Source organism: Zea mays, chromosome 1 (genome assembly GCF_902167145.1).
Source record: "Zea mays cultivar B73 chromosome 1, Zm-B73-REFERENCE-NAM-5.0, whole genome shotgun sequence".
NCBI classification, from domain to species: domain Eukaryota; kingdom Viridiplantae; phylum Streptophyta; class Magnoliopsida; order Poales; family Poaceae; genus Zea; species Zea mays.
In genome coordinates, this window is record NC_050096.1 from 7246879 (window position 1) to 7257958 (window position 11080).

At 44.6% G+C, this 11080-nt stretch overlaps 1 protein-coding gene across 1 annotated transcript; it reads right to left on the reverse strand.

Moving 5' to 3' along the window:
* Positions 1–6886: 6886 nt before the first annotated feature.
* LOC100382705 (Probable signal recognition particle 43 kDa protein, chloroplastic-like) lies at positions 6887–8578 on the reverse strand. The gene has a single exon (NM_001175428.2). It carries the CDS (start codon positions 8391–8393, stop codon positions 7113–7115), a length of 1281 nt encoding a protein of 426 aa, NP_001168899.2. The 5' UTR covers positions 8394–8578; the 3' UTR covers positions 6887–7112.
* Positions 8579–11080: the final 2502 nt, after the last annotated feature.

Consider the following 11080-nt stretch of genomic DNA (forward strand, 5'->3'; position numbering starts at 1 on the left):
GCCTTTGAATCATGAGGGGCCGACTCATTGTGGTCAAGGAGCTGCGAAGGATACAAGGGTCCTTCCCTAAGCGAAGACTACAAAAGAGCGAAGAACCGAAGGTGGCGTCTAGAACCCAACCATGGTGGGCCAACACCCTGGCTATTCTGGGCCCGCTAGTCAGCGTCCGTTAGGGTAGCTTGGTGTAATTGGAGAAAAGCAACCACTCTTGTAGTTTCCCTATTGTACAACATATTATGGGAGTGTAGTAGGTAATCGGGGCATGGGCATACTTAGGCCACCTACTCTTGGTTACTGTAACATCCAAAATCACATTTTTGGGATTTATAAAAGTTCTCAAAAAGGTCCAAGTTAAAATTACGTTTAATAATAGATTCCTTTCTTTATAAAAATCTATTTTTCGAAAGTAAATAAATAGTAATATCCAAATTTTGGTAACTCAAAAGTAGGAGTTAAACTTCGAAACTAGAAATTGAGAAAAACATAAGATAAAATAGAAGGATCCTCAATGGTTTAAATTTGTGAACTATTTCTAGTGGATTATATGGTTAGAAAACCTTCTCTTAGTGGAGTATAAACAAGGAATCCTATTAAAAATAAAATTATTTAGGTAGAATTAATATTTAAGAATATTCATTAAAATATTTAAGAAGTTATATTAGAAAGTGTTCTTTTCAGATAGTATCTTTTGTGTATATATGAATTCCACATTGGAAAGCATTTGTTTAATAAATAAAACAAGGCAATAAATAAATAAATAACTAAACTATGCATCATGCTTGACTTTTTGATTGTGCAAATAGATTGATTTGAAAGTGCAAAAAAACCTGAATTGTTTGAATTTGAATAAAGGAAATAGAAATAGAAAAATAAAACAAAAAAGAAAAAAGAGACCTTTAACTGGGCTGTATCCCACAATGCTCGCGCCTTATTGCACCGACAGGTGGCCCCAATGGGGCAGTCTCACACGCTCGCGCTTGCGCCTCACTGGGTCATTGCATAGTGGGCCCCGTTTGCTACTGCGCTCCCGCGCGCGTGCCATCAGGGTCACTTCTCTTCAGGCCCTCGCGTGTGGTTTCGTCGCTCCCTTACATGTGGGTCCAGTGGCGTAGATCTATCTTCTTCCTTCTGGTACCAAACATGTGCACCGGGTAACCGACCTGATCTCCCGCCGAATTCGGGGAGTTGGTTAGGATTCATCCTCTTAGGTGGCCCTTAGTGTCATGGAGCTCTAAGAAACAAAATTATGGTGCTCTTTCATTGCCAAAGCTGAGTACATAGCAGCTGGTGCTTGTTGTACCCTGTTACTATGGATGAAGCAAACTCTGAGGGACTTTGGTTGTGAGCTTAGAAAAATTTCGCTGCTTTGTGACAATGGGAGTGTTATAAAACTTGCAAACAATCCCGCGCAACACTCTAGAACTAAACACATAGATATTAGACATCATTTCTTGAGAGACCATGAAGTCAAAGGAGATATCGAAAGTTATCATGTGAGTATCGAAAATCAACTAGCCAATATCTTCACTAAACCTCTCGATGAGTCTAGGTTTTGCTTTCTTAGGAATGAACTAATTATTTTGGATTCTCGTAACGTTTCTTGAAGGCTTGCACACAAAATTGTTTGAGAAAATTTGTGTGTTTGATTGGATTATAAAACTATCTAAACCATATTTTTCTTATATATTATTCTCTATCTTTCATTGGGAATGGCATAAGTATAGCCAAGTTACAAGTCCCAATCTTCTAGTGTTCACTGGTTACCAGTTAAACATGAACTTCAACCTGCTTTCTTGTTTTGGAGCTCTCTGGTGAAAACCGGTTGAACCGCCCCTAGGGGCCGGTTCAACCGAGGTCGGTCTAGGGTCAACTCTGTTATGCTCTAACACACCTTGCTCTGACCTGTTAGATTGCTCATTCGTCTGCTTGGGTGTCAGGCTTTTCTGACCAGGGTCTATTCAATCGGCCATGAACCCCAGTTCAACTGGTTTCCTGCAGAGCCGGCATGTGTTATTCATTTGAGCTTTCCCCTTTTCTTCCCCAACTTCATTTCAACCTCTCTAGGTATCCTAGCCACCGACGCTTCCCTTTCTCTCTCTCCCTCTCTCTTCTCCACTTCAAATCCGACCAAAATACTTGTTTGAAACTGTAGAAACTTGGAGGATTTGAACATTTCGAGTTTCTCCACGCTCTCCTTCAATCAATTTGAAGTTTCATTAGCTAAATCTTGACATCAAGATAACTCTCTTGTGGTTCATTCCTTTGCCCCGATCTATATTTTTTGCCATTGCATTATAAATCCCCTTGAGGAGAAGGATTGTATGCATGCTTGGTACACTCACTTAGAGAGATTTAGTCTAGATTGTAGGCATCTGTCGAGAAGGATTGTGTGAGATGTTCATGTACAGTTCAACCACTCATGAACGGTTGAATTGCACACGAACCTTCCACCTTTTCTTTTTTCATTTGTTGTACCATTCCTTGTTGATATATTGCATCTTAATCCTTGACCATTTGTTTTGCTTTATCTCAAGATGGTGCGCCGTCGAAATCCTTTCGTGATTGATAGCAGTGGCAGTGATGAAGCCAAAATCTAGGAGGAGTCTCCTTATCCTCCCCCTCATTGATCTCCCTCTTGATTGTGCATATTAGCTTTCTATCTTAGTTGATAGGCTAGTCTATATGTTTGTAACCTAGGTTGCATATCTCTTTGAGATGGAGATAGCAATACATAATCAAAATCATAGCTACACATGAATAGTTTGTTTGTTGTATAGGTTTTGACTAGGAAGAATTTAGATACCTTAGTTTGTGAAATAGATTGCCTAAGTCACCTCATCTTTTAGGTGTCATGGTCCCTTCAAGGACCTCAGACCTCGGTTGGTAGTGAGCTTGCTTCCCGACCTAAAGAGCCCTATAGTCTAGGAGGACCCTAGGATCTAATCCCCCTACATGAAGGACATCGAAGGATGGGAGGGCCACAAGATCAGGTCCCCTCGCATGGAGGGCCCAAGACTTTGCTAGAGCCAAGCATGGCCTCATGATACAAGGCCCTTGAGATACATGGTACCATCAATCAACCCTCTTTGAGTTTCCATCTCCTAATGGGATCTTCGTAAGGCATATCGCTAGTATCGAGGATATGAACTTTTTTGGATGATGACATGTGGTGCTGACTGTCCCTATCTTGAAGCCCTTATCAATAAGGAAAGCTCGAAGGCACTCATACCACAACCTTAGTCCATTTGAAAACATGTTTGAGCGAAATGTTTAGTGCAGGGTTTTTACCCTCACTGAGTTTCTCTGGTGCCCCTACTGGGATGTCACTGGAGGCTAAGCTCTTGGACCTTGGTTGCTAATGGTAGTGTGCTATGTAGGAGCTCACCAAATTTCTCTAGTACCTCTACTCTAGCACCACGAGGGTTGTCTTGAAGTGCAAACTACATGGGGCAAGCAGCAAACATGATATTTATCCCTAAGGTTTAAATACTTGATGGCAATCTATGCCCTCATTATGGAAAGTCTGACCTTAGATGATTCATGTGCTTATTAGTGTAATAAGCCAAGATCCACATAACGTGTTGTGATAATCACTATAGGATAGAACTCTAACAAACCATTATTCCACTAGAGTTGGTCTTCATGGGTCACCCATGGGGATGACCACAAGAGCCCATTACAATCTGATGATTGGAGCCAATAAAAATCACCAATGTAACTCAATGATACTCCACTTACCAAAACTATCTAGGTGGTGATGACCCACAATAGTAATAAGAATCCATAGCTCAACAAGATCACTAACGCCACTAGATGCAAGCTCTCGATGCAAATCACTGGGATCAGTCCCCAATTTAACCGAGAATGTATTATTATCACTAGGTGTGAGTGGGAGATGTTTTCTTAGGCTTACTAGGATGTAAGCTCAGTTGGAAGCTAGTATGTCTCCCCCAAGACTGCACAACATCTATTTATGGTCTCAAAGCTCAACTAGTCGTTGGAACCAAGCCACTCTGAGCTATAGGACATCAGACAGTCCGACACCCTAAAGTTGAACCATAACCCATGGGTCTGATTCCCTTCGATGTAGCCACATGTACTAGTCATTTAAATGTTATCATTGTTGCCTAATGAAAGTCGCCTAGGGGGTGAATATGCAAAACCTAAAAATTATAAACTTTGAACACAATCTTCACCCAAGGTTAGCGTTAGAACGAGAAATAATGAAATCAGAGTACGGAAGATAATTCTCATTACCACAATTTGCTCAATCAATGCGGATAACTTTGGGAGCAAACTCAAAATTATTGTAAGTAAGAGAACTAGAGAGAGGGGAGAGAGGAAGAAGCAAATCACAGAGAGTGATAAATGCAAATGCACGACGATTTGTTTCTCGAGGTTCCACCCCAAAGAGTGTACGCCCCGTTGAGGACTCCACAAAGGACTGATCTCTTTCAACCCTTTCCCTCTCTCAAACAATCACGGAGATCGATTGAGCTTTCTTCACTATCTCAAGGACACTAAGTCCCGCAAGGACCTCCACACAAAGTATTCAGAATCTCTTGCCTTGCTTTACAATCAATGAGAATGGGGGTGAGAGCAAGAATGAAACAATCAAGAGCACAAGAGATTGCAACACTCGAGAGCAAGCACTAAGTCTCTAATCACTCAAATCGATCAAATCCACGCTTGTGAGGCTTTTAAGGTGTATGAGTTATTGCACTTGATGTATATCACTTTGGTGTAGCTCTTGTGTCTTTAATGTGCTGGTTGGGGCATTTATAGCCCCCAACTATCTAAATAGATGTTGCAGAAAAGTGGCATTTACTGCACAGTCGGATGGTGCATCGGACCGTGGGCAGTACCTGCCCGGTGCACCACCAGATAGTGAATTGTGCCAGCATAGGGAGTCGTTCTGACTTTGCAGGCGACCGTTGGAGCAGCTGTCAGACGGTCCGGTGCGCTAGGTCGAAAGAACCTAAAGTTGGTCGGTTGACTATAAGTCCTATCGTACGGTCTGGTGTGCCATCGGACAGTTCGGTGCGCCAGGCTGAAGACGTCATGAGTTGGGTGCTCTGTGCGTAGACCGTCTGGTGAGCCCCCAGTGCCTATGTCGAGGAGCCTATTTTTTCTTCTTTGCTTCAAATCTTCTTCAAACCTTGTTGGTTGTCTTCAAGGATGTTCCTATGACTTATACAAACATATATACTGACAATCCAACTAGTCTAAGTCATGGTTTTTTGAACTTTTGCTTTCTCCAACTTAGTAAACTTGTTTTTGCTCAAATTAGCTCCAAACTGTTGACTTTGCAAACCTGAGCTTTCCAACCCCCTTAGATGTGTTAAGTAGGTTCCTAGGGGTATATGCAACTTATCCAAAGTGTGAAACTAAGTGTTCTTTATATTTTCCAAGTTTTACCCCTCTATGGTTGATTTTGAGCTGTTTCTGACTTAGAACTGAGTTGAGTGGACTTATGCACCTGTGAATCAAAGACTAGGCAAACAAGTTAGTCCATAAGGTTGTGATGGTCATCAAGCACCAAAATGAATTAGAGACAATGGTTAAGGCCATTTTCCTTTCACCTAATGATTGTATGTTCGTATAATCTAATACCTCTGAGTCTGAGGATCGTTGGACCAAAACCTCTTGGTCTGACGACCCACACATAACATACCTGAGAGAACCAAACTCTCGTTGGACTAGTAAAACAATCACCATCGGACCATAATCCATGGTCTAGTGCCTCTATTCCTAGTCATAATGGTTAACTAACAATAGGACCCCTTGGGTGAACAGTGCACACGTCCCATCGGACACTACTTTTTTCTCAACTTACAGACCAAGTATAATGGACCTGATGCCTTTTAGAGAGTGACAAGAGAACAATACAAGCCACCAAACTAGTATGCTGCCCACCTCGGACAACGATCACCATCAGACCATAGTCCATGGTCTAGGGCGCCTATTCGTAGTCATAAATATGGTGTCTCTTGCCCTAAACTATTTATCTTCACTACACTTGTGTTCTTACTTGTCATTCTTGTGAGAGTAGCTCGACTAGTTGAGTAAAACATGCCAAGTAGTTGTTTCTGGTGTAGCTCATTTAGCCAAGTAGGTAGCCTTGATTAGCTTGTATGATGTAGTAGTATATGTAATTTTCGCTACTTGAATTGCATAGAAAGGCTTATTTTAATTGTTATAGGCTAGACTTGTAGTGACTATTAGGACACGTTTTACTAATTTGCTTTCCTAGTGTCTGTCTTTGAAGAAATTTCGCATAGGATATTCAACCTCGTTCTCTCTAGCCATCCTTGTTCCTAACAACCCTAAAGTTGAATGTGATGATGAGATGTAGTGGTTGACAATGTCAAATAGTTGATGGTGCCGAAATTGGTGATAATCTCTTAAGAGGATGGTGAAGATGAGTTGGAGTGTTTGGCAGTGCCAAAACTAACAATGAGTCCCTTGCTAGAGGTGATGGTGAGGCATGTCAATTGAACTTAGCTTAAACCTTTGTACTAGATTGGGGAGGCGTCAGTGAAGTTATTTCTAATGTAGGCGGGCTAGCCAATCAAGCCGAGTGACACGACTAGGCAGTATTGTTGATGGCGTCGATGTGAAGACAAACATGATGGTTAGAAGTTGACGAAGTTGTTGCCAAAGTAGTCGACTACTTTGTCAACAACTTCGTCAACTTCTATACGAAATTAAAGGTGATTGAGAAAAAAAATGGTGTTGAACCGACGGAATCTAACTATGGTGTTGAACCATTACTAGAAGTCGACGATTATTTTAAAAGAACCATCATACCTTATAGAGTTATGTCTAGTTTGGAAACTCAAATCTCCTTTGAAATTAAAGGTGATTTCCAAACTAGCAGATGGATGTAAAATTCTCATAAGTGCCTCTGGACTATTATTCGGGATTAAAAAAGAGAGAGTTTCCAAGCGGGAAGGTTGAAACTGCAATTCCGGTGAAAATATGATACTCACAAAAGTTTCATCCTAAAATACAACCCGGGCAGTGCTTTGAATACCCGACGAATAAAACGCAATCACCTTCATCAAGTAATCTCTATCACCTGCGGCGACGGTGGTGCAGTGCTGCCGCCATCAATCACCGCCTGCAGACCCCGACTGCTGCTGCTCGAACTTCTGCACGAGCTCGGTGTCCACGTTCTCGGCGGGCTCCCACGTGGCCTCCTCAATGTCGACCCATTTGACAAGGTACTCCCAGCTGTCCTCCTCTTCCGCCGTCGCTGTCGCCGCCTGCCTCTTGTCGAGCACGGCCTCGGCCACGGCGTACTCCAGCCCGGCCTCGAAGTCGCTCACCAGGTCCTCCGCCACCCACGCCGCCTTCACCCACTCCCTCTCGCCGCCGTCGCGCCACTCCACCAGGTACTCCCGCCACTTGCCTTCGCCGCGGCCGTCGATCACCTTCTCCACCTCGGCCCACTCGTACACGGCCTTCTCCAGCTCCTTCTGCGCCGCCTCCAGCCCCTGCCGAAGCTGGAACGTCGCCGGGTTGCCCTTGGGCGCCCTGGCGAGCACCTCCTGGACCAGCTCCAGCGGCGTGCGGCCCTGCCCGTCGGGGGCCTCCGGGTCGGCGCCCAGCTCCAGCAGCGCGCGCACGGCGCCCGCGCGGCCGTACCCGACCGCCATGTGTAGCGGCGTGAGCCCGCCCCCCGCGCGCTCCCGACGGCCCACGTCCGCTCCAGCCGCGCCGAGCGCGCGCAGGCACTCCTCGGACCCCAGCCCCGCGGCGAAGTGCGCCGCGGTGCGCCCCTGCGCGTCCTCCGCGTCGGGGTCCCGCCGCAACGTCTCGTCCGCGAGCAGCGCCGCCAGCGCCTCCGAGTCCGCCTTCTTGGCCGCCGTCCACCACGGCGTCTCGTACTCGGCCACCACGTCCGCGGCTATGGCCTCCGCGGGCACCCACGACGGCTCGTGCCCGTCCTTCCACTCCACCAGGAACTCCGTGGCGACGGCGGCGGTGGCCGAGCCGTCCTCCGCGAACACCGGGCTGCTGACTGTGCGGCTGGAGACGATGCGGTCCACCTCGCCGTACGCCTCCTCCTCGTCATCACCTCCCTTGCTTGCTGGCTCCTTCGGCTTCTGGTCCTGGAACACCGCGGCGGCGATGAGCCGGCGCGCGCGGAGGCGGAGAAGAGATGGTGCATGAAGAGATGGAGATGGCGTTGTGGGAGGGTTCAGGTTCGGAGGCCTGGTGCGCGAGAGCGATGGATGCCGTAGGACGGCCTCCATTGGTGTAACCAGCGGGAGGTCTCTGGTGGTGGCGCGTGTGGAGCGAACACGAAACACGGTGGTGTGCTTGCTGGGATGATGTGCTAGTGGATAAGGCGATTGGGTTCGGGATGCTGGGGTGTCCCAGGCCATCCGATTTGGATTTGTACGGTGGCGATCGTTTGACGCATGTTTCGCTTGGCTTTAGGTCATGTTCGTTTGGGTCCTAGGTGGCTAATAATTAGCCTACAAATAATTAGCTAGCAATAGTTAACGAGAGTATGTTTGGAGTTCTAGCTAATAGATGTTTTTTTATCTTTATACGATCTATTAACACCAAATAGCAAGATCAAGTGGTTAATGAATAAATAGTTTGCCAGCCCTCCAGCTAACAATTAGTAAATTTATTAATCAGCCTATTTCGAGGCCAATGTGCTAAACTTAGCCGGCAAATTGTTTGCCACAAGGATCCAAACATGCCCTTAATTCTTATCGGCTTCTATTGTTTCTACCGTATTTTTATTTCTATAGATTATAGTTGTAGTCTAAACAACTCGTTTTAGGGTGTGTTTGTTTCTCTCCTAAATTATATAAGTTGAATTATGGTGTAAAGATAACAAGTAAAATATCACTTTACAACCACAAATAAGCTAAAATAAGTTAGCATTAAGTAGCTTATTTCAACTTATTTGTGATTCCAAAGTAATATTTTACTGTCCTACTCTTAACAATTTACTAATCCGCTTGTTTTGAGGCCAATGTGCTAAACTTAGCCAGCAATTGTTTGCCACAAGGATCCAAACAGGCCCTTAATTCCTACCGACTTCTATTGTTTATACATTGTTTTTATTTCTATAGATTATAGTTGTAGTCTAAATAATCCGCTTTAGGATGTTTGTTTCTCTACTAAATTATATAAGTTGGATTATGGTGGAAAAAATAATAGAGTAAAATATCACTTTAGAACCACAAATAAGCTAAAATAAGTTAGCATTAAGTAGCTTATTTCAACTTATTTGTGATTACAAAGTAATATTTTAGTCTCCTGCTCTTATACCAAAATCTAACTTATATAATTTAGTATTGAAACAAACATGACCTTAATCCGAAGCAAACAACCAGCTTTAATCTCCACTATATTAAGCATTTACCGCTGCAGTTCAACGATTTCACGGTCACGCTTCTCCTTCCAGTTGTATGAAAAAGAATATACATGATGAGTCAAAGTTCGAAACTTGTTTGTATTTTATACATATTTTTGTATTTTATAAAATAAAGTCTGGCTGTGTGAAATATGAAAACAATAGTACGAGTATCTAACTAGTTTATTATAGTTTATTACAGTATAGTGGAACTATTACCGCACATAGTTTTTGAATTAGGCATTTGGCCAAAACATGTTTTGGCCTTTGCTTTCCAATTGTGTGTTTGCTGCATCTCCTTGAGCTCAGAGACCCATTACCCAACCACGGATTACCTTTTCGTTTTTACTAAATTTAGTTTTGACTAAAAATATTGACTTTTGTATTCTTTAATTTAGAATCGGAAAGCAGCAAAATCCGTAGCGAGAAATACCGCTTGAGCACGAGCGGGAACGAGATTTTTATACCGAGAAATCGGTTTTTCCGGCCGATAAATCAATCAGGGCACCCAACCGAGCACAATAAACAGACTTCCGCTGGAAAACACCTTTTTTTATAAACAATAAACATATTTTCATCTTTTTGAAAATTCTCCAAAAATCACTAGAAATACAAATACATTCATGTCATGGGATGAAAATGGATCAACCGCACTGACGAGAAAGTAGGTCCACTAATAACGGCCTAGCTAGGCAGAAATTCATAAGGATGAAAAGACTAGGCCACCTCGATCAACTCTTCTTGGCGAACGGGTCGATAGTCGAGCAACTTTGTGAGGCGGACACGTCGAGCAACCCTACAAGACAGATAGATCGAGCAACCCTCTACCGAGCAACTCTACGAGTCGGAGAAGTAAGGGCCCGCGACAAGGACCAATACGTCTATGGACCCTAGTCCCATGACTCCTCGTCATGCGCCTGTACCTACCCGGTATGAAAACGAGGCAGACACTATTGGCCCACGTCAGCCACGATAAGGCACCTCGTCATCAAACACCGTCTAGACCAACGACACGACACGTTGAAGAAGTGACGGGGAGTCTCTGTAAACATGACGAGGCATCACCATGTACTGCCCTTAATGTCTCCCGACTCTGCCTTGTTGGAACAATCAAGCTCCGCTACAAGGGGCCTCGGCATCAGAGTCTCTACAATAACCCGTGAAGCGATCCACCATACTAGACGTACGCTTACACGCGTATCAGACGGTGACATCAGGGGAGCCACGTTAGTAAGGCTCCCGTAGACTGCAAGTCCCGCTCCGCTTCAGATCACCCCACGCTTTGTATGAGGCCACCCACTTGAAATATAAAATGAGGTTGCAGAACATGAACAAGGGATAGAGGAGCATTTGGCCAGAACTCTCCCCTTCCTCTCATTCCCACACTTGCACACTCTGTAACACGCTTTCAAGAGCAATACAATGATCGGCACTACACTGGACCTAGGGCACGAACCTAAACCAGTATAAACCCTCTCAAGTCACTTGATTCACCATTTCGAGTGAGTCCACGCTAGCCTCTCCCATCGAACACAAATTCTACTCTGTCATCGGTTCCCAAAACCACGACGGTTGGCGCGCCAAGTAGGGGGACAGTTAGCGTGCCAAGTGAAATTTTCACTTCGATGGCTCAGTCATCTGCTTTAACCGGTAGCGAGGCCTTCGCACCAAGGAGCTGTATCACCTTTGGTTCCCTCG